General features: G+C 41.2%; 1 protein-coding gene across 2 annotated transcripts in view; it reads right to left on the bottom strand.

Annotated features, from left to right (window-relative positions):
* The window catches only part of eya2 (EYA transcriptional coactivator and phosphatase 2), a 29,024-nt gene extending 6,245 nt beyond the window's left edge, over positions 1–22,779 (bottom strand). Inside the window, exons 1-9 of one of the 2 annotated variants that reach the window (XM_044024570.1) lie at positions 22,394–22,779; positions 12,839–12,918; positions 12,173–12,296; positions 11,667–11,783; positions 7,396–7,472; positions 7,072–7,255; positions 6,768–6,904; positions 6,567–6,650; positions 675–764 (exon numbers count right to left, since the gene is read on the bottom strand). In XM_044024570.1, coding sequence (XP_043880505.1) covers positions 675–764; positions 6,567–6,650; positions 6,768–6,904; positions 7,072–7,255; positions 7,396–7,472; positions 11,667–11,783; positions 12,173–12,275 — 792 coding nt within the window. In that variant the 5' untranslated portion in view covers positions 12,276–12,296; positions 12,839–12,918; positions 22,394–22,779. The remainder of the gene's footprint in view (positions 1–674; positions 765–6,566; positions 6,651–6,767; positions 6,905–7,071; positions 7,256–7,395; positions 7,473–11,666; positions 11,784–12,172; positions 12,297–12,838; positions 12,919–22,393) is intronic. The other variant, XM_044024571.1, reaches the window with a different exon arrangement.
* Between the last annotated feature and the right edge of the window lie 1,141 nt (positions 22,780–23,920).

Below are 23,920 nucleotides of genomic sequence, written 5' to 3'. Positions count from 1 at the left end.
CCTCCCATTTGACTAATTTTCCACTCAGATACTCAGACACACACCTATAATTACAGCACAAAGTGTACTTTCTCGCTCTCTCTCCTTCTGTCTCTCTCTAATCTTTTTTCATTGCCAGAACAAGGACGAGGAATGCGCGATGAAAAACATTTGCGCCGTTCAGTCACTAGCAGGCAGTAAAATCCTTTCATCTTCTTTAGAGGTCTGCACAGTACCTCCTAAAAAAGCAACAGGCTTGGTCAAACTGAGGGAAAACGCGTGCCAGCAGTGAACAAACCTCTCCTTTTAGCATTCTTGCTCAACCGTCACATTAAAAAGGGAAAAAACCTTTTTGGAAAATGCTGTAGTAAGTGTTAATACAGAATAGATGTTGTGTGAAGCGATTTCTACAATGACAGAAATGGTGCTTTATGCCAGGTAAGAAAACAGCATCCAAATGTGAAACTGCAGGGATGACTTTTTTCAGTTTTTGCTATAATGGATATGCTGTTACTACTGCTCCACCCCCCCAAGAAAATTACTGGAAATAGTCATATGATTAATATAATAATATTAATAAAAAAAAGAAACATGACACGGTGTGTGCCGTGAAGAGATTGCGCTGACGATAAGAGGAAAATACACTCCTGCAACTTTAAATATCTCCACTTTGTCACACTGATTTAAATACTAACCTCCAGATCGTTGAAGAAGAGTCTTGAATCGGCCAGATTGAAGATCATCTCCTCCATCCATAAACCCAGGGACACTGCCTTTGAGGAGTCCTGGTGCATACACAGACACAGACAAACACAGACACCCTGATATGAATAACTTTGCACACAAATCACTCCAAGGCTCAAACGCTGCAGTGTACTCTTCTGTACTTGTTATATAGACTATGCGTGTGCCTATATGTATTTCTGTCCTGAGACTGTTCAGGCTAATGGTACTATACTGTGGGTACTGTACAGATTTCCCTTTTGGCACAGTTAAAGATTTTTTTTATTTTTTAGGGTTCGAGCAACAAGGTTGCAAGAACCCTATTGAAACTGGAAGGATTATTATTATTATTATTATTATTATTATTCTTATTATTCCCCCAAATGAATCGCCTTTTTGAGGCCTTTCCCATACCCCAAAACTCACCAATTTTTGTGACCGCATCAATCCTGGTGTAAATTTACGTCTGAAAAAGGTTCGGGGAATGTGCGTCGAAAATTGAATGTGGGAGGGGCCAATAAGTGCGGCGCCACCTGTCCAAATTCACCATGACCAACACAAATATCGCACATGCATGAAATTCGGTACACATGTGTAGTGGGTCAGGATGAAGAAAAAATTACATTATGACCATGATCCAAACCCAACAGGAATCCGCCATCTTGGGTTGATTGGCGATTTTTTGGCGATTTTGGCGAATTCGCAGCAATGGTATTTGAACTAACTCCTCCTAGAGTTTTCGTGCGATCACCTTCAAACTTGGTGAGGTCCCTGTGGACCAGTTGAGGAGCTCACGGTATCAAAAGTTTTTTCAAATGTCACATGGCGCGCGAGATAGGGGGCGGCAAAGTTCGTGATGATTCTGATGTTTCGCATCAGAAAAACAAAACTCTTATAACTTTGCGATGGAAGGTCCGATCCAAACCAAACTTGCTATGATTGATGATGGGCCATGGCTGAAGACGTCTATGAAAAAACGGTGAAGTTTGAAAACAGCGCCTCCTTGTGGTGAAAGAAAATACACCAAAAAAAAGTTTTTTTACGATTTCGGGAATAACTTTTACACAGATAATCATACCGCACTCAAAATTGGTGACAACAGTCAAAACACATGGTAGATGATGTGTGATCAATATGACGACGAATCGTTTAACGGTGTTGCCATGGCAACGACGCAAAGTCGGATTTTTGGGACAAAAAATCAAACTGCTACAACTTCGCGAATCCTGGTCCGATCTGAACCAAACTTGCTAGGATTGATGACAGTCCGGCCCTAAAGACGTCTATATGAAAATATTCAATTTCGAAAACAGCGCCCCCTGGTGACAGCAGACAGTATGACAGCTTGTATTTCAATTATCTCCTCCTAGAGCTTTTGTGCGATCACCTTCAAACTTGGTGAGATCAATGTGGACGAGTTGAGCATCAAAAGTTATCAAAAGCTTTTTAAAATATTGTATGGCGTACGAGATAGGGGGCGCCAAAGTTGGAGATAATAATAATTTTTCACAACAGACAATGAAACTCTTATAACTTTGCGACGGAAGGTCTGATCCCAACCAAACTTGCTATAGTTGATGATGGTTAGTTGCTGAAGACGACTGTGTTGCTGAAACGGTACATTTTGAAAACAGCGCCTTCTGGTGGTGGTAGAAAATTCTAAAAAAACAAACTGTTACAACTTTGCCAATCCTGGTCCGATCTGAACCAAACTTGCAAGGATTGATGACAGTCCGGCCCTGAACACGTCTATATGAAAATATTAATTTTCAAATACAGCGCCCCCTGGTGACAGCAGACAGAATTACATTTATAGTTTTTGATGCTGCTCCAACAGGGATTGTTGTATCCACTTGAAACTTAGTATGTGGGACCCCAGACCCTTCCTCAACATGTCCGTAAAAGGTCACCTCCCTACAGGAAGTGGAACGCCCGAAACAGGAAGTAAAGTCTTACATTGTCCGATTGACACGAAACTAGATATGTGAGTTACGGGACCTTCCCTGAACATGTTTACGGAGACGCCGTTGACCGAACAGGAAGTCGGCCATTTTAAACAGGAAGTGCCCTCTAACTTTGCAGTACATTGTCCGATCTGCACAAAACCTTATATGTGACACCAGCAACCTGTCCTGAGCATGTCTGTAAAAGGTCACCTCCCTACAGGAAGTGGAACGCCCGAAACAGGAAGTAAAGTCTTGCATTGTCCGATTGACACAAAACTAGATATGTGAGTTACGGGAACTTCCCTGAACATGTTTCCAGAGACGAACAGGAAGTTGGCCATTTTAAACAGGAAGTGCCCGCTAACTTTGCCGTACGTTGTCCAATTTGCATGAAACCTTATATGTCACACCAGGGACCTGTCCTGAGCATGTCTGCAAAAGATGACCTCCCAACAGGAAGTGGAATGCCCGAAACAGGAAGTCAACTCTAAGATTGTCCGATCTGCACAAAACTTGATATGTAAGACAAGGGAACTTCCCTGAACACGTTTACGGACGCGCATTTGACCGAACAGGAAGTCGGCCATTTTAAACAGGAAGTGCCCTATAACTTTGCCATACGTTGCCGATCCCCCCCGAAATTTGGATCGACATGTGCGGGGACGCCGCTGAAAATAACTAGTACTGAAAATAACTAGTACCGCGCGCGGTGAATGAACGGGTGAGAGCGCGAGGCGCGCGGGGAGCCGTGGCACACGGCGACTCGCGCGGGTCGGCTCGAACCCGTTCAGAACCGCGCGCGGTACTAGTTATTTTTTTATTTTGAATCTCTCTGACATAAAGTCACATATAACAACATTTTAAATCAAAGAAAAACTGGTTTGACTAAGGGAATGAAAATGACGTAAGAACAACAGCTCCAGACAGTCAATAGGTAATAAAACCACAAGCAGCGACTGAGATTGATGGTTTGGAATTTGGAGAATAATCAGTTAAATCATCTCTAACATTCTCTAATGACTCTTGTCATTATTCTGACCTTGTCAGTGCAGCTGCCTGCTTGTCTCTCTGAACTGTTTTTCCCTTTTGCTTCTGCAAACTCATCAACTGGATTGACACAAACAGGTTTCGGGGAGAGGCAAGTGTGAACAAGCTATTTATCTAATGTCAGTCAAACTCTGCTGATTTATTTTTTTTTTTTTACCTTTATTACATTTGCTTCTTACTCAGGCCCCGTTCACACCTGGTATTTACATGTGTCTTGGGTGAGCTGTGATCACAAGTGGACCGCTTTAAGGATGTCCGTTCACACCTGGCATTAGGATGCGTCGCCACACGTGTCCAAACATCTGATCAGAACTCACTCATGTACATGTACTGTGTAGAGAATGCACTGTATATACTGTATATATAGGCTAAATAAACATAAACGCCACATCACTTGCAAGACGAAATCAAAACAACCCAAACAAAACTGCTTAAGACGTTTGGCATGGTCATTATATTCGTCTATAGGCGGAGAAGATTCTTTCTTAGATGATGACGGTGGAGTACATGGACCAGGACACATTAGTGTTTACAATGGTTAAAGAATGTGGTCATATGAGTTTTTGGTGTCCGCTTGTGATCGAATCACCCAAAAATACCAATATAGTATAATATAATATAATAAAATAAAACAAGCACATATGTCTCCTCTCTCACAGCCTTATTCATTGCAAAACCTAAACAAACAACAACAAGACACCTTAAAGGTCTGTACTTTAAAGGTCTCACGTCAATCCATTATGATAGTGTGAGGTCTTCCAGTCTGGAGTCAAGACTGGCAGGACCAATAGGCATGCTGACGTATGCTACTAATTAACTTACGTAAAAGAAAAATAGCAAAAGGCTTTGTTTATGCTGGGGGAAAAAACTAAAACACAGTCAATTAGTCTACATAACTGCAAAAGATTCATATAACGTGTACTGTATTGCGCGCTGTGTCGACGTTTTCTTCACCTTCTTTTAATACATTATCTTTCTGTCAACACCTCACATCTCCCAGTGTCTTTCCTCTCTTGCCCTCTCATACGGAGAAGTCAAACAAATACCTGGGTGTTGCATAACACCAACTTGAGTTTTGTTTCTTAATAAGAAAATCATAAATTATCACCTTGGTAAACACATAAATCATGCTGCGCAGGCAGTTAGTCTGACAAACAGCATGGGCGTGCGGTTGTTCAAGACTACAAAAGAAGGTGTGTGTGTGTGTGTCTGTGTGCGTGTGTGTCTGTGTGTATATATGCTTGGCATATTGTGTTAATGGCAGTGTTGGCTCGTCGCTGGCAGCGAGACAGGAAAAGCAGTCGGGTGTCAGCCAAAGGTTAACATTAGATTAGTGCGTCTGAATGACAAGAAGAGTTGTCTCCTGGCCCAGAATTTATTAATGAGCTTGATGACACTTAGAGGGTAAATAACAAAAAAAAATGAAATACACCCATCCGGGATGTAAAGTGAAGAAGGTGATAAAAGGGCAGCAAAAGTTCAATGAGGAGGAGTAGGATGACAGGGAGAAAATGACGAGGGGCGGGAAAGCAAAACACTGTCAAGAAAAAGGAGAGATAAATGCAAAGGATCAAGAGGGAGGGGCAAAAGGCTTAAGTGAGGTTAGTTCTGCTTTTGTAATATTGATATAATTATCTGTAATCACCCTCTGCTTTCATACGGAGGCTCAAACAAACCCTGTCTGTTAATCTGTGACAAGAATTTAAGACATTGGGGGTAGAAAAATGTGAAGGAAAAAAGCTCCTAAATCATTCAGTTCCTACACTCACACTTACACGGAGGGCAGTTGAACAGAAAGACAAACCTAAAGAAGAAGATTCACACACCCGATGACAGAGAGGGGCTTGCTGTATGATAAATGAGATAATAGAAGATCCACCAAGTGAATCTCCATTCACCTCTGCTTCACCATGCTGTTAAAAACAACTTCCTTTCAACACATGCATTTGTCTTTCCTGTACGATGGGCCTGGACTTGCCCTCCGCAGGTCAAAACAAAGAATTTATTAGAAGGGAATATTCTGGTTGTTAAAGCAGACACAATTAATGCCAGAAAACAATGTATCATGGATGTCTCAAGAAAAACCCTTACAGTCTGTGCGCTTTCTTGGCACTTTGGGCTAATCTTTTTTTCCGCTGTCACTCATTCACTTTATCTGCTGCATGTCTGAGATTTGATGTCAGCGTCTGTCCGACTGAGCTTCCCTGGATCCCGCAGCGGGGCATTTGGGTGGTGGGAGGATTTGGGGAATTTTTGGCCCATGAGTCACATTTCAACACATCTTCTCCCCTTTTCTCACTGGCTCTTCTTCTCCGGGGCAGAAGAGAAAGAAAAAGAAACAACGGCATGCATGGCCTAAACTGATCAGAAACTGTGCGCTCAAACTCCCATCAGCCTTGTGTCAACCCGCCAAGGGACCGTGAGAATTCAAAACACAGATCCCCAGCCAAAAACAAGAAACACACCACTGTCCGCCCCTTGTCAGCTGCCGGTCTGTTATATAAAGGTCCTGCTGCGTGTCAATCACACTGCAGGATGCTGGGGTAGCTAAACAACGCTGGAGCATTATGAAAAGAAACAAGAGGGCAGAAAGGCAAAACAGCCAGCGTGTGAAAATGCTCAGGGATGAGACCCAAAGGTCGTGGACCCAAGTCGGACAACAAAACCCTAAACTGTTAAGTTAAATAAGCACCTGATCACTGAAACAAAGGGTGAATTGAGGCTTACGCAGGTTTTGTTGTCATGGGGATTCTGTGCCAAAGTGTACCTAAATACCCACGTACTGCGTAATTAACTGTTGTCAAAGTGCGACGAGCTACACCGTGTACTTCTTACAGTAAATAACAAAGAGAGGGGGGCGTATCGCCGTACCTTGCCAAATCGTGAGGAGAAGGTTCCCGTGAGGAGTGAATGGAAAATGATGATGGTTTCATCGAGGTCCCAGATAAACACTCGCTGCAGTGAAATAACAGATATGTAATGTCAACCTCATGAATGTCTCCCTCTCTCTGCTCATTTCACAGAGAGAGAATAAGATAAATAGAGAAATAGTGTTGAGCATGTGTTGTGTACCTCTATATCAGAGTCCAGCGGTGGAGTGGGGTCACTGACTCTTTTCCTCCCTCTCAACTTCCCATCTGAGCCCCGGCGCGCTGCGACCCCCTCCTCTTTATCTGGTGTGGGGGGGCTGGGCGGTGGGTGGTACTCTCCTGAAACGCAAGGACGTTGCTAATCAATTTAAACAAACTATCATTTGTACCAGACATCAACAAGCCACAATTAAAGGTGGTACATTAGGGTATGGAAGTCATGTCATGTTAAATGATAAAGGATTAATTCTTACATTTCTCCATCAGAATATCAGATCAAACCTTACCTGTATGCGACTCTGGGCTGTGGTTGGGCAGCATGACGGGGTGCTCTGGATGCTGATAGGCTATCGGAGCTGTGATGGCAGCGGGGCTGATGTTGCTGCTGGTTAGGTACGGGCTGTTGTAGTGATGCGAGTTATAATACGGAGAGTACTGACTCTGACTGTAGCTGGAGTACGCTGAAAACTCCTGTCAATGCAGAAAAAAAAAAAGACATAAATCAAAAAGAAAAGTCTGTCAAACGATATGAGTCATTTTGGAGACATGACGGGAGCTAAATTAAGATGTTATATATCGTAAGGAAAAATAATTAGGGTTGAATTACTCACTTGTTGCGTAGGGTTGAATGGGGTTGTGCTGGAGATCGCGTGGGTGCCTTGAAATATTCCCGATGAAATACCACCACCTGAGAAAAGATGTGAACATCAAGGTCAAACTGTCATGTAACACTCAAATCAAATAATAAAAAAATAATTATCACCTGTGAATTGATGGGAGATAACCGTGTATGAATTAAATTTAGATATAGTTTTACAACATTTGATACGATCCGTGGAACCTGGACTCGTAACTCAGTGACAGCTCGGCGCTGCAGGAGCTGAGAGTCAGATTCATCATTTATTATTCACCCCACTCTCCCCAGAGCCCCGGGTCACTCGTGCATCTCATCTTCAGTGATCTACAACCACGTCCAGTCAATTAATCTCTTCTTCGGTGAGTGAGAATAATGTTTGACATTATAATACAGGTGGGAAAGTGTGCTGTTGCTCTGAGAAGCTTCACAGCTTTAATCAAGCCAAAACAGGAATGCCTTCCTCCGAGCAACGTCCCCGCACAGATACTGTATCTCACCATCCTGTCATCCTGTCAAGTCTGTCCATGCCGTTCATTGGGCTGATTAATTATTTCTCCTGTAAACTCATCACCTCCAACCACGGCACCGGACAGCGTTGTGACATTGTCATTCCATCCCTTCCGTTAGCCTGTTGCCCGCTGGATATTATACGCAAAGAACGTAACGTCTCATTCTCTCGTTTCTTTTAAAGAAACGTTTGTAGAACGGAGGTCTTTGACATCGACGGGGCAAAAAATAGAGCTCGCTGTGCCAAAAGCTTTCCCCAAACTTTGCACAGTGTAATTAAAACGCTGAGATCTCACTTCAGAAGATGAGTGACGGATCGTAATATAGATGATTAACGCTGTCCATAAATCAAATAAAAAAAACAACAGTGGAAAAGGAAAGGTGCTTAGTGCTTAATGACGACACAGCACGCAAACAAGACTGTTTACAGCTATTGTAGCGGCTCGTTGACGAAGTAACTGTATTTAGTCAAGGTGACGCATTGAGCTAAATTTATCCTGACATGACTATATCTGTTGGTGTTGGAAAAATGGTGCACAGATTTGCCAAGATCCACAAAGAAAATAGCTTTTATCTTACACAAACTGATAAACATCTCTTCATATGATGGATTTTTTCTTCTCGTTTCGCCCACGACGTCAAAAAAAGAGGTGAAGTTAGCTGTTGTTTAAAAGTTTCAAACCACACAGAACATACTACGCTTCGAGCGGCCATGCATGAGCGCAAGAGCACAAAGACGTCGGAAAACAAAGACCTTCGCGACTCGCAGAGAAGGGATCTTGTGGATGCGACTTGTCAGTTTATTGTTTAAGCATGATTGCTCCTGTTAATCAGCCGGTAAAGCTAATTGGTGTCAAATGACTGGTTTCAGGTAAAACAAGTGTACATTCAGATAATGTAACACAGTGGTGAAATGGCCCGTTATTGACAAGACGTTTGATTATACAGAGGACTGTGTGCTCTGCAATTATAATATCTGTATTCAAACAGAAGACAGATCAGACGGAGCATGTGAAAATAAGTGTTTGGTTTCCAACTGTAGTGTTTATTCAGTGGGTGGGTTTTGTCATGTGATTAAGACACCTTTAAAGGAACACTGTCATTTAATTAGCGTAAGTAATTACAGCTGAAGGTTTGAAAGTTGATTCAGTTCCTATAAAAGATTTATCCTGTTGCTAATCACCAACTGTCTGGAGCGAGTTGTTTTTCTCTTCCCCCGTGTTTGCTTTTATCAGCTATTTTCTTTCTCTCGCTCTCATTATTTCAGCAGTCCACGACTGCTCTCCCCATTTCTCATTCTCCACTCCGCCGTGCATGACAAACAGGGGATAATGATTCAATGGAAGAACCACAATGAAAACCCCCACACAACATAACAGTCTTCAAAGCGTCTAAAGAAAAAAATACAGGAGGTCTCTCAAGTAAACACGAAAAGACTCCCATCGTCCCCTATTGGGTTTCAGTTGTACACACAGCGCAACTAAGTGTTTCGATGGCCTTTTAGTGTGCGTATGTGTGTGTGTGTGCGCACGCGTGCTTGAATATTGTGTTCAGTATTACGGACGACATGGAAACATTCTGAAATCCTACAAACATTCGGGTTGTTATGGCAGTTTATTACCGTTTGAAGTTTGCAGTTAATGATTTGTGCATAAAAATATTCAAACAAATTTATATTGTTTGGGAACAGTGTCCCTCAAACTCAAACTACACAGTTATAATGTTTGTTGGTTCAGTTGCGCTCCAGCAGAGCACACAGCCATTGGAAGCGCAGTAGTTTGCAAGAGATTTCATCCAAAGTGTGTTTACATGAATATTTACATTCCAGTACGACTTATGACATCCAACTCCTCTCGTAGTATGGAAAACTTTTAAAATGTACGAGACCTTGTTCAGTGTCTAAATCAGGATTGGACACTTTTAGATGGTAATTCTCATCTTTAATCTACTGCACACTGGCGTTTATGGGATATAAAGGAAGGGAGCAAAGCAAGAGAGTCAATAACGACAAATGGACCTGTCAGAGTGGTAATATCAGCATCTAAAATGTTGCGTAATGGTATGTAAACCCTTTAACGCAGTTTGCGCACATGTTTTTTCTAAATAAAAATGTTGGTTTTCCTTCATTTAAAATTGTTAATATACTATTTTAACAAGCAGTAAGGTGTAAATAACTGCCAGATATCACACTTAGTTACAGGATATTTTATGGTCCTTTTTATGGTTAAAATAAGCAAAAAAAGTCTTTTTTTCGGACATTTATTTTGAGGCTTAGGTGACAGCGAAACATTTATCTTAGGAACGTTTTTGTAACATGGATTCTATGAGTAGTTTCAGCTTTTCCTCAATACAGCAGGTGTGGCCAAAATAATTAACTAAAGGCTTGGAAAGAGCAGTCCACAAAACCAATATGTGTTGTGGTGGCATTAACTAACCCACAGACATCACACCAATTTGTAAAACGAAATATCCCTAAAGAATAAGCAGATGTCAATGTGAATCCATCATCATCCATACACCTACAGCATTAAACATAATCCACTTCAGGCAGTAAACCAACAGAGCGACATACAGTACAGCGTGTGGCGACATCGAGAAAAATCAAAAGTCATGTTCTATAACGGTTTGTCTGCAACATTAAACCTGCTCGCACCTTAACCTCTCGCGCACAGGGTCAATTTTATGCTGCTTTCAAAGTCGTAAAGTCGCACTGAGCAAGTCATGCTTTGGGCGCCAGCGACTGAGGAATGTGTACAGCACAGATACACCCACACACACAACCACACAGGCACACACAGACACACAACCATGTGTGGGCAGAGAGCTGTACACACTCCAAAGTAAGCACTTCTTCACTTGGGCAAAGATCCTGTACCCATCTTTGTTTTCTCCATTTTCTTCTCTCTTCCACACTCTTCATTTCTCCTCCTTTCTGTCGATCTGTTTTTTTACTGTCTTTTTTTCTTTCTTTTTTCTTGCTGAAACACACACACACACACACACACACAGTGCAAGCACTTGCATGCTGTGTTGTTGGTCTGAGCGGAGAAAGGGGGCCTGACCCCAAGAAAAGAGGAGGGGTGGAGAGACTTTTGACGCCAGGAGTCCAGACCGCAGCTAATGGAGAACAGGTGTGGCTGAGAGGAGGAGAGGAGAGGAGAAAAGGCAAGATACAAGGAAAGGAGGAAAGACAGCGAGAGGAGAGCATAGGAGGAAATACGGAAGGAGAGTAGAAGTGAAAAGACGCAAAAGAGTGGAGGATGGCAGCACAAAGGGAGGATGGTCAAAGTTGGTGCGTGTGTGTATTTGTATTTCTTACCTCTTTGGGATCTTTCTGTCATAAACACTGACCTTGACAGGACAGGTAGTCTAAAACCTGGTCCTAATGAGGCAGAACCATATTTCTGAGGAATTTGTTTTCAATTTTAGGGCTACGATTTCAAATGTGGTTAGGTTAAGGCAGTGGTTCTCTATTTTCTGTCATGCCCCACAGGACAGAAATTGAAATACTATTGAGAACTGCCCTGCCTCTAACGCCCCCCCCGACACCTCACGCGCCCCCCCAGGGGAGCCCGCCCCACTATTTGAGAAGTACTGGGTTAAGGTTAGTGAGAACGCTTTGATTAGGCTGTCCAAATGGATGGAAGTCAATGCAGTGTCCTAAGAAGAAGAAGAGCTATGCAAACGTGTGTGTGTGTGTGCGTGCGTACGTGCGTGTGCACATTGTTTCAAACTAACCATGTGTATGTGAATAGCTGTACAGACTTTGACTGGGAGGAGTGCTGCTGAAGTTTGAGTAGCCCAATAGTCCCGTCTGTCCTGGAGAATGACTTAGACCGTCCTCTGTTTTTATGTCTGTGAAAAAAGCAAAGAAAAAAGAGTCACGTTGCATTCAGGATGAACCAACATCGCACACAAAGAAAGATTAACAAATGCCACTGGAGCATGGTGTTAAGGTTCATGACAACATACCTGTTCTACAGCGCCGAGTGGCTTTGTCTATTGCTTGCAAACAAGCTTCTATTTTTCTCGCCAATGTCCCTGATCTCAAGCTTTAAACTCAACATTTGCACATCTATATATTTGTAAGACAATGTGTTTGTTCAGAATAAAGTAATTTAGTGTACTATTGTGTCTCGTTCCAAACAGTAATAAACTGAGGGGGCAGTTTATATAAAAAGAGAATCTGTACTAATCTCAGATTTACCTGTTGCCATTTCCAAATATGACGTGTCGGTACTTACTGTAGGACGGCATGCTGTAGCCCTGTGTGTGGTGAGTGTAAGGTGTGTATGGTCCTGCAGGCTGGAGGGCGGGGCTGTATTGCGTCTGTCCATATGCAGCCATGACACTTTTTTTCAGTTGATCCTGAGGAAGGAATAATAATAATGATGGGGAATTTTCATGACAGGTGCTTCCCTTTATCCGTTGCGAGACAACACATGTCCCATTTAGAAATGACGATGAGGAACAACACACTCAGCTCTTAGGAAATATGTTAATATAAGATGACTCTTCCTTTTACGAGAATGAATGCCACAGAGAGTAAAAAAAAAAGACAATGGACTGAATAAAATAATAATAATTCCTATGATGGGTGTAAAATAAGAATTCATCTGGAAAGTAAAAAGGTACAACGTACCCCTTAGCGTCCACATTTCAAAAAAAGTGGTAACATTGCATAGAAACAATGTTTTCAAATTACAGTTAAAGTTTTGTTTAGATTTCTTAAAGGGTCTAACACATTTGAAATGCCCATCACACCAGTTCTGTTGATATGCAGACGTACTACGTGTATTTTAAGGTCACTTAATCTGTCAATCTAGTTCACGGGACGACTGGGTGACAACAGCAACAACACTTTTCATCTGTAGCACTTTACTCTTTACTCAGGCGTTACCATCACTTACCTGCCTCTGAAGAGAGAGCTTTATCCTCTTTATCCTGTCACACTTCTGTTAGTCAGGTTCCTCTCAAGCTGTCAACTTTCCTGTGGAAACAATAGCAAAATACACACCATTAGGATACAGGTATGCATGTGAGTGACACGCAGTTATGTGCCTGCCTGCCTGCAGGCCCTGTTGCGGCACGATGACGAGAATAGATGTTTCCTCCACAAACCTCTAAGAGGTGAACAGGTTTGAGGTTCATGTGAACTATGTGAAGCTTTTTTTTTTTTTTTTTTCTTAGAAGAAATAAACCTGGATCTAGGCTGTTGTCCAAATCGATGTCAAGTAGTGAAAAGAAATGTTCCGATATACGTGATTCAGGTGGCACAGTATCTGAAATTTGTGTTTAGTGAGACAGGGTTTTTTTCAGTGGGACAATGGAGCTTTGTAAAATTGGAATGAGACAGGATGACACACACACACACACACACAGAAAATACGCATCACGTTTTTGACAAGCATTGACTGAATTACATGAATTTTTGCAATGATGTGATGATGACACATTTTAGTCCTGCTTGTCTCCATCAATTTATTAGTGTCTCCTGGTGTGAGTTTTAGCAACATTTCTCAAAAGCTACTGAAGAGATGCAAAAGAATTGTGGAAGGGTAGGGCACGACAAAAAGAAGAAACATCAGATTAAGGGGTGAATGCAGGTTTTATATTTAAAATTGTGATGTAGTACTCTCACTTTCTCAGTATTTAAAATCAAAACAGACCCGTTCCCTAAAGGCGTACATTGGTTTTCATTTAAATATATGAAGTAATACTGCCCAGTTCATGGGAGGTTGGAGGTTAAACCATCAATGCCACATGAGTTCATCATCTTCAGTCAGTCAGTCTGATCGCAGCACTTCAATACCTCTCTCTTAGGGCAGGAGAAAGCTGTGCTGTCGGTCACTGACGCTGCACTGGGACATTATGAGGTTCACTGTGGCCTCATGCTACAGACACGCGCTGATATTTAAGATATTTAGAAACAGCGAACCGTGTCAGCTATATTGTTGTTCAGTGTATACACAGAGCATTGAAAAAGAAGATAACACCATCTTTCTTTCTTTCTTTCTTTCTTGAGCCATTTTCATTTCTCAGCTTTTCCTTCTGTGATTTTCTCTATGTCTTTGCCTCTGGGCCATTCCAATCTGGCCAAGCTGTAGCTAACTGCCTGACCTCTGACCTCGCTGACAACACAAAGACAGAGACAGATGACAGTCATGAATTATCACAGCAGCAGAGAGATGAAGGTGTGTGTATGTGTGTGTGTGTGTGTGTGCACGTGTGTGTGTGTGTGTGTGTGTGTGTAGAGTAAAGGCTGTTTGAGAAAAAGAGGCTTAAAAGAATATGATTATGAATGTAACGTCAACATTGGCTTTACTGTCAGTGGCATTATAAGATTAAGCTGAATTACACTCACTTTTGTGCCGTGCTCCTGTTATTAACGAACCTTTTTGATGTTTTTGACAAAAATAGCCAATGAATGAATTTGCCCTCCTGGCTTTTAAAACACCCAAGACAACGTGCAGCAAGTAAATGTCTATGTCTACCACACAGCTGCTGAGAGCCAAAATCCACCTGTGCTTAAGACCATTTAACAATTATAAATAAAACAGATTGTACACTTTACTTCCTCTACAACCTTCTATATCTGATAAAAATGAAGCACTTAAAAATAGCGGTTAAGGCTGAACTACAATGAAAATCTTGGCTTTCAATCTAAACCATGTGTTTATTTTTTTCCCCCACTTCACAAATGATAGTTAAACGTGGATGGGGTCCTTGTTTGGGCCTTGTGGCTTTGGGCTGACTTTTATCACAAAGAAAAAATAAGTAGCGCTGTGCTTAGAATTTTCTGATTCCCAGCAATCAGAAATGAAAGCAATGCCTGTTCACAGTCCTGTTGTCTTCAGCTGCATCCCTGATGCACACACATGCCCTGACACACAAACACAACATCTGTGTGTGACAGCAAAAGGCACTTCCTGGTTGAGGGTGAGGCCTGCGAGAAGAGCGCACAAGGCCATGGGAACTGCGGGACACCGGAGGGAAGACGAGCGGAGCTCAGCAGAGACGTGCAGGACTGAGGGCTGAAACTGAAGCTAAAACAAACCCAGCGAGGCCACAGGAGGCCACAGGCCACAAGGCCAGTCCCGCCAGCTTCACCTGGGTCCCAGGGCTCCGCTAGACCACTGCCTCTTTCACGGATATCAAATTCTAGCCTTTGTGCTGATGGATTGGGATGTGTATTGTGCTTTCTTTTTTTTTTTTGAAATGTCATTTGATACAGTCAAAGGAATACACCGGGTGTAGGCACTTATACCTGTTGTTCAATTAAATTGTTAAAGGGTGCCATTCTCAAAACAACTGTGGAGTGGCGAAAACACAATCATCCGTCTGATGGGAAGAATAACGCACTTTTTCCGACTCTCATCATCGTCATGTCAAAAGCATGTTACACTTGTTTTCGAGTGATGGAAACGGAAACAATTGTATGAAGAGTGAAAAAACAGAGCTGGAGAGAGCACAACACCGGAATCATAACAAAAGCGATACGTTTATTGTCGGACCAAGACCACTTTCATGTAAAAAAAAACAAAAAAACTTAGCATGGAATCGTATTTTTTTCTATCAGTTATAGAGAATTAAAAAATAATAATTCAAGAGCACTATGAGAGAAAGCGATCAAATTTGTAAAGCAAGTTGAACAGCATCCTATTGAAATAAGCCTCAAAATATGTCTTTTTTGCTTATTTTAACCAGAGAAAGGCCAGAAAATGTCCTGTGACTAAGTGCTTTTGCCCATTTTTCCAGAATAACTTTCAATATCTGGCAGTAATTTACAATTTACTGCATGATTGAATTGTGTATTAAAAATTTAAAATGAAGAAAAACAAAAAGGTTTTGTTCAAGAATAACACTGCAGTACGTGAACACCAGATTTTGTGTGTTCAATTTGAAATTTGAACAGTATAAAACATATTTTAAAGTAATATCTGTTGGAGTTTCTGTCTCAATGTCCAAAAAACGGACCAAAAAAATGGAAACTATGTACAAGCGTTTTTCCAACTCCCTCCTCCCTCCTCCCTGGTGACTAAGACGCTGATCTGCTGGCTTCTAGCAACAGTGCGAGTGAAATTACCGTAGTAACCACACGTTGGTTTTTGACTTGCAACTTCTCAGCTTTCAGAAAGAGTTGGAATTTTTCCGATAGCACAAAATGTTGCGTAATTACGGCAAAAACGTGTCTTCAAAAAATATTTGAAGTCAGATTGGACTTCAGAATTCAGGACAATATGATACATACCTGTTATCGCCAAGAGTTAATTATATTTGAGATATAGCCATTGTATAGACCTCCTAAGCTAGCCAACTGTCCAACAAATTCATTTTATTTACATTTTAAGCACACTGACTCTTTATATCCATACAGGCACCACATGGTGTGTAAGAATAAATAACTGACACTTCAAATACAAGAGGAAAGCGTGTAGATTATGTTCACACTGCGTGCTACAATATCAAATGTGGCCAACAATGCACACATAATAAATATGAGTCCACTGGGTGATCAGCTACGAGCTGTTACATTTTCCAACGTAGGGCGTGTGCAGTTTTATCTTGTTTACGTTCATCAGAAGATCAATAGAAAGTAATGTCAAGTGTGTGGTTTGTATCTCAATAGACAACCGTTTACAGTGTCAACATGTGTGCTGTGTCAGTATTTGAGTCTTGATATGACACGCTACGGAGACCCTCAAATCATTTGACCTCTTATTGAAACATTATGGTTCTTGATCAGTGGCTTGATAAGGTGACTTTCTGGTCTGTAATTGTGCCATATGGTACCCCCACCTGGAGCCCTCAATTCGGAGAGTCTGCCTAAGAGCCTGGGGGAGCATTGGGGCTTGATTCATTGCAACACACACAAAAAAAGCCCTCTCTCTCTTGGTTGCTGATAAAAGAAAGAGAACAAGGAGCCAGTATTTAGGTTTGTGTGACACTATCAGACTTTCCGTGGTGGAAATTGGTGCCATCTGCCAGCAACTGCCCTTTTTGAGCACCTTTGACACGCAGCAGATTGCTCAACAACAACAGACTGCTGAAAAATAAAATAAAATCCAAGCCAGCAACGTTTATCCACATTCAAAACAAAGATCTCACACTTTGTGAACAGATGAGATCACTGTTGTTTTACCTTGCAGTCTCTTTAAAATAAGGAGTTCTAGACCTGTCAGCCTCTGTCCGGAAAAGCCTCATAATTCCTTAATAATACAGATTACAGATTTGTACTCTGACAAATACAAAAATCATTTTGTATTCTTTAATAAATTCAACTTGAGTAAAAGGCACAGGGCGGTTTCCACTTTCCCCAAATGCCCACTATTGTGTTCTTGGATCCAGAGGGATATCGTCAAATTTGTGGTTTTATCAGATTTTTTTTGCCTCACAATCCTGTATCCTGAATCCTGTGTAAAACTTAAAAAAAACAAAAGAAAAAAAACAACAACTAACTGGTGTTTTGCCTTCATACGGCAATGAAGAAAGCGTTAGAGGCAAAAGTGAAAAGCTGGCATCAACAATCACTCGCTAAGGTGGAAATATGTCAGCTCATGGTTCAGTGGAAAGACTTTACAGGCAACATAATGAGTGCTCTTCTTAATGGAATTATATTATGTTATGTTATATTATATTATATTATATTATATTATATTATATTGTACATTAAATGTGCAGAAACAGGGGCTGAAAGGAGCTGGTGGTCCGCTGACAGATGTTCAGCATTCATAACCAACCTTGACCTCAGTGACTAGAGAATTCATTAGGAGGCAAGTTCACGTGTGTGTGTGTGTGTGTGTGCGTTCCAGGTATTACTCATGTTGTGGGGACCTAAATCTGTCCACACAGCCACATTATGGGGGCTTGTCTTGTTAATGGAGACAAAAAGCAAGTTACCATAATGTAAATGATTACATTTGAAGGTGAAGACATGTGGGATAGGGTTAGGACAGTTTTATTTATGGTTACGGTTAGAATAAGTCTTCAGGAGATGAATGTAAGTCATGGAAACTGTGTGTGTGTGTGTGTGTGTGTTTAAGCTATACGACCGTCCCACACTTTGTTTTAAGCATACACACTTAAACACAATGTCATCCACATACAGAGTGATAATAACAAAAGATTTTTGGACACTGGCTTTATCCCAGTTGGGCGCCTACTTGATCTGTTTATATTTTACACATTTAAAGTGAATGTTGTTGCTGAACCGAAGATATGTTTACACACAGTAATTAGCAAAAACAACATCATTAAAAAGCGGTTACCTTTGATGTTGTTAACACAACATTGTCAGCCACCTATTATGTTCTTTATTGACTCTACAGGGTAACCGTGACATTTGATGAGGCAGTGAAAACAAAAAAATTGAAAATAAATAAAACACACAGGAGTAATATGTTTCCTTAATTCAGTCACCTCCGTATTATCATAATGGTTATCTAACCTGATGATGATAGATAACGAGCAGAAATCCCCAGATAAACTGGACTATCAACCATATGAGCCTCTGCAACTTTCTCCTCAAATAACACACACACTCTCTCGCTCTCACACACGCACACACACACACACATAATGTAGGTGGTTAATGTAGGGATCGTTTCAATGAAAAGCGAAGTCACGTAGACAGACACAGAGTTGCTTTAAAACAAATAGAAGTCATTCTTCGAGAGGCCCCAATTATTCTCTGGCAGCAGCGAACCTGTTGCCAACCCCTGCTCTCTGTAACTTCATCTCCCCGACTTGGTGGCTTTCTCATTCCACTTGACTAACTCCTGCTACAAGGCTGCTTTAATGCCAGGAGAAACTGCCCCCCCATCCCCCGGTAATCAGATCCTTCTTATTCAACAATGCCTGTGTCTTTATATCTGTTTCTCTCGCGCACACAAACACACGCTCCTTACTCCTTTCTTACTTAATGATTTCTCAAAACATTTTTCATTCCCCTTTCCCATCCCCTGATCCTTTCCCTTCATTCCTTCCCACTGCCCATACCCCACAACTCACACCTCAAAAACACCCCCTAATCATCTCAGTCTGCAATATTGCCAAATCTAAAAAAGGGACCACCTACCCCAAAAAGCCCAGATTCATTCTCCCCCTCAGAACCAGAGAGAGCTGAGATGGAGGTCAGACAGAGGGACAGCTGGCAGACCTCCCAGCATCCCTGAGGAGCGGGTGTAGGGTTGGAGGACTGGGCTGACCCCAGTCAGATGGTGGTCTTACTTCCAGGTAAAAAACATCTGGTCTAATGATGGGAGGGTGGTTTGCACACACACACACAAGCATTCAAAAGTGACACACGCCTGACTGCATGAGTGCCCCTGCCTTTGCTAATGAACACACACACTCGCAGACCTGCTGCTTTATTAGTCATTAGGAAAAAAGAGGTTCGCCCCTGATCGGTATCCTCAACAGATGATAGTGAGTGGCCGCCCTAGTTGCTAACAGCTGGCCAGACAGAACTAAACTAGAAGCTGGAACTCTGAGGCAAAACAGACAGACTGAGGTCCAATTACTTACTGGTGTATTACTGTGTGGGAGAGACAGAGAAGAGGAGAGGGCACATTATGCTTTTAGAGAGACAAGGTGAGATAAGATGGCATAAAAGGATAGAGGCAAAAAATATATCCAGGAAAAGGTTCATCAAAGAAAAGTAATGGCGGAGAAAATTTCTGACACCTATGGAAACACTCGCCGAGCCACAGACAAGTATTATTATTACATTTTCCCTTCAAGTAAAAAAGTATAAGAAAAGGAGGAAAAAATATTAAATACAGTCACAGCTACACTGCGATGTGTGTGGCTCCACTCTCCTCAACATATAAGAGGGAGAGCGGAGATAGCCAGAGAGACAGCTGCTGTCTGCACACACACACACACACACACACACGCACACACATACACACATACACACTCCCCGGCTGCTGCTCTCTGGGCCTCATGTGATTTAAAAAAAAAAGGGGCAGAAGACGTGTCGTAATAAGGGATAAGATAAGAAAAGTGATCACTTATAGGCCTGAAACTGTTTGTGAAGCAGCTCTTCAGAATTTTGAACAGATCACACCGAGAGTGAGACTACAGGAGTTAGAGCAGAGCGAGCAGAACTTAATAATCAAATATATTGTCACCCTCTATTCTGAGTGCAGTTGGGAAGCCGTTGTTCCATGAGCTGAAATCCGTGCAATTACAATGAACTCATATGACAAAGGTCCATTCATCATAATCCCATGATAAACACTTAACATAATAATAAAACAATCGTAATAATAACAATACTATCTTAACAAACTTACTGAGATTATTTTTATGGTATTTTCAACAGTTTTTAGATGAAAGCATTAGACTCTTTTTTGATTATGTTTTATGAGTGTATGATTGTTATTGATTAAGAAAAAGGTGTTATATATATACACATATATATATATATATATATATATTTATATATATATATATTTATCTTCTTTGAAATTGGCTGTTTGGAATTTGGACAGAATTGCTAAACACAAAAAGTCTGTGTGAATGGATTCAACAGAGTCTGAGGAAGAAAAAACACTTCTGCACCAAATATAGAAAAAGGCTGACTTCAATAGCAACAGCTCAAGCTGTAGAAGTGACTCTTACACTGTGTAACAACTAACAGAACAGAACAGATTTCTGGGGCGATACCTTCATTTCAGGGTGACAGCGGGGAGTGAATGATGGTTTTAGACGATACAGGTAAAAGTGACAGTCCTGTTGATTCCCACAGAGAGAGGAGCGAGAGGGAGACGCACAGAAGCTGGAGGATATAAAGAACTCTGTGCGGTTCTGGAGACATATAATGAAGATTGGTGCAGATAAAGTCAGGAAGAGTAGAACTCCCTATGAAAATATTTATCATTCCATGAACGTTTGGCTTCAGAGGGGTTTTGGAATTAATTTGTGTTTTCTTAAGAGGGGGTGCCCGGTGCTACAGGATGGGGAATTCTCCACAGCCTGGGACTTTTTGGGCTGCTGCTTATTCACAATTTATTAGAGCTAGTAATAAGAACCATGAAGCAGCAGTGGACTCCAGAGAGAGAGAGAGAGAGAGAGAGGGGTACTCTGAGAAATGGGGGGCCTAATGTTATTAGGAGACGAACCACAGTGTTAAATCAAACACACCCGAGCGCACACCTTTGGTATGTGGTCAGAACACACCTCCCGCCCCCCGACCCCCTCCAGCTGACTTTTGGATGTTGTATGTCACAGTTAAAAGACTAACGCTTTATAAGGAGATTAAGTACAATTCATAACCCGTCAGGCAGATATGTGACTCTGAAAAGGCAGCAGTGCTCCACAGCACGTGCAGCTTATTTTTATCGAAATTCATAAACCAGTGAGACACTTTTTGAGGGCTGGTGAATGCGAAACAGATTTTTTTTCCTCTCTGTGTTTGCCCCGCAATAAGGTCCCAAATAAAGACTGCGTGTGATGTGGCGATCATTTTGTATTTGAAGGACATTTTAAAATAGATTTTAGAACAGATTTCTTTGCTTTTGTATTTCTTAAAAAACAAACTGTGACCCTCATCTTTGCTGGCCAGACTCTGCAGCTGATGGAGATGTTTAAAGGGGATTCAAACAGTCGGCAAATTACAGTGGCTGAGTTTCTCGTCTGGAGCAATGAAGGGGTCCTTGAAAAATATGAATGCCAGCCTTTGAAAAACGCTTAGCGAGGCTCCCCCTAATTTAGTTAATGAGGGTCCCTGCCTGGCTGCTCCTGCTGGGGGGGTGTCAGTGATTTGGGTGTAATCTTCAGGACTTAAAGCTGAACTAAAAGTGCTGCGTGGATTCAAGCAGCACCAAGAAAAACAAAGGAGCTCAATCAAAAGGGAAGAAGGTGCCTCACACACTTTTCCCATCATGTTTTCACGCTTCACTGAGGCACACATAATAATTTGTTATTGGATTAGATTATTTTTGGGGGCTGAATTAAATAAACAGAATAAGACTAAATGGTGGCATTGGCAGATGTATGTGTGTCATAGGAAAAAAAAAAGTAAATAAAGGAGACAGTTGACTTTAACATGGACAACCATTTTGTGCAGGTTACGCTCCATTAAACCAAATCATATGTTCAGCAGGAGTTTCATTGAGTATTAAGTGTATTCTATTTTATATTCTGAAACACACACGCAAATGAATAAAATACAAATAAACATTTCTATTTGTTGCCATTATATTAGCAGAATAAAATGAGGATGAAAATGAATCTATTTCCTCACACATGTATCATTGTTATAAATGAACAAGTTGTTATTATCTATTGTAGTATTATTATTATTATTTTTAACGTTTCCTTTACAAACAAAAACAATGCGAAATACATGCCATGTGTTATGGAATTAAACGATCAGAACGACATGAAAATAAAGGTGTAGAAAAGGGGAAGGGGGGGAGAGAGAGAGAAGAAGTAAGGGGACGTTTTTAAACACTCACCATTATTTAGAGAGAAGTTCATTCTGGAAGAAAAATCCCACTTGGAATCAGAGCAGTTGAGTCTCCATGCTTCAGGAGAGGAGACTCGTTCACGCGGCTGTTTCACACACACACACACACACACACACAAGTGTCTCCTGGAAATCAGTGACAACGTGTAACTCGCGGCTGCCGAGAAGAAGAATTAGAAGAAGGAGAAGATAAAGAGGAGAGAGCAGGAGGAGGAAGAAGGAGCATACTCTTGTTGACAACTGACAGACACCCTGCAGACACTCTGGTCTCTCCCTCGGCAGCTTCTGAAGCGTGTTTGCCTTTCGATGCGGCGGAGAAGTGATGTTAACGTGACCGAGCGAAGAGTTCTGGTTCCTCCTCCTCTTCTTTCTCCCCTTTCTCCTCCTTCTCCTTCTGCCCGCGTGTGTGTGTGTGTGTGTGTGTGTATGTGTGCGCGCGCGTGTGTGTGTGCGCGCGCGCGTGTCTCACTCCTTATCTCAACCACTCCTTCTCTTTTATTCCTCCTGCAGAAGTGCCTCTTCTCTCTATCTGAGCGTCAAATCTTTGTTTGGTGGAGAGCTCTTCTCCACGTTTGTTTACACAACGACCCGCAGACGTATTGAGAGGCTCTGTGTGAAGCTGCGGACTCCCTGCCTGCTCTCCACACAGGAGGATTTGTCAGTTTGTGGTAAACAATCCCAGGCTTTTGAAAAAAGGAAAATCTATCAAGAATGTGTGTTATCTTTCAGCCTGTGTGTTTGTGTGTGTGCGTGTGTGTGTTTCTCTGCAGGCCATGACTTTACATTTCTACTCCACTTTATGTAAAACATCATGGAACTAGACCATGGACTGCTATTTTAAACACATATGTGCTATGTTCTGTGTTATGTGTCTGTTTTTCAAGTTTTTTTTTTATTATTATTGTTATTCCAAAAAACAATACAAAAAGAAGAATAAATAAACTGGCCACAGAGTGTCAAATCTGCATAAAATATCAACAATCAATGTTACAGAAATGTAGAAAAAGGGGATTATACACATCCTAAAATCACAAACCTTAAATAAAATCACTTAAAAGCACTGCATTTAATCATACATTTTGTATGAGACTAATTTACCTTTTTTTTTATGATTTTATGTGATGTCAGGTGACCTTGAGAGTTTTGAAAGGCACATATAAATACATTTATATTATTATTATTGTTATTATAATATTATTATTATTGTTGTTATTATAATATTGTTATTATTCTCATTATTTTTATTATCATTATAATTATTATTCTTATAATAGTGTTAACTCTCATGTGTTGCGCGATTCAGTGTTTTAATCTGCCTTACTCTGTCTCAGTTAGTGTATTGTATTATCTTCTTTCTTTCTTTCGATATTGTTCCTTTCATGAAAGTGTAGAGTAAAATACAATACTCAAATGTTACACAAATCCATAATTACTTTTCATGACTGGAAAGGAGTAGTGAGAATAATATAATTCTTATTTATGTCTGCCCTTCTTTGTTGTGTTAAGTGTTCTTCTC

This window comes from Solea senegalensis, linkage group LG4 (genome assembly GCF_019176455.1).
Source record: "Solea senegalensis isolate Sse05_10M linkage group LG4, IFAPA_SoseM_1, whole genome shotgun sequence".
Lineage (NCBI taxonomy): Eukaryota > Metazoa > Chordata > Actinopteri > Pleuronectiformes > Soleidae > Solea > Solea senegalensis.
Note: the sequence above shows the minus strand (reverse complement) of the source record. Positions and strands in the feature narration are given on the sequence as shown.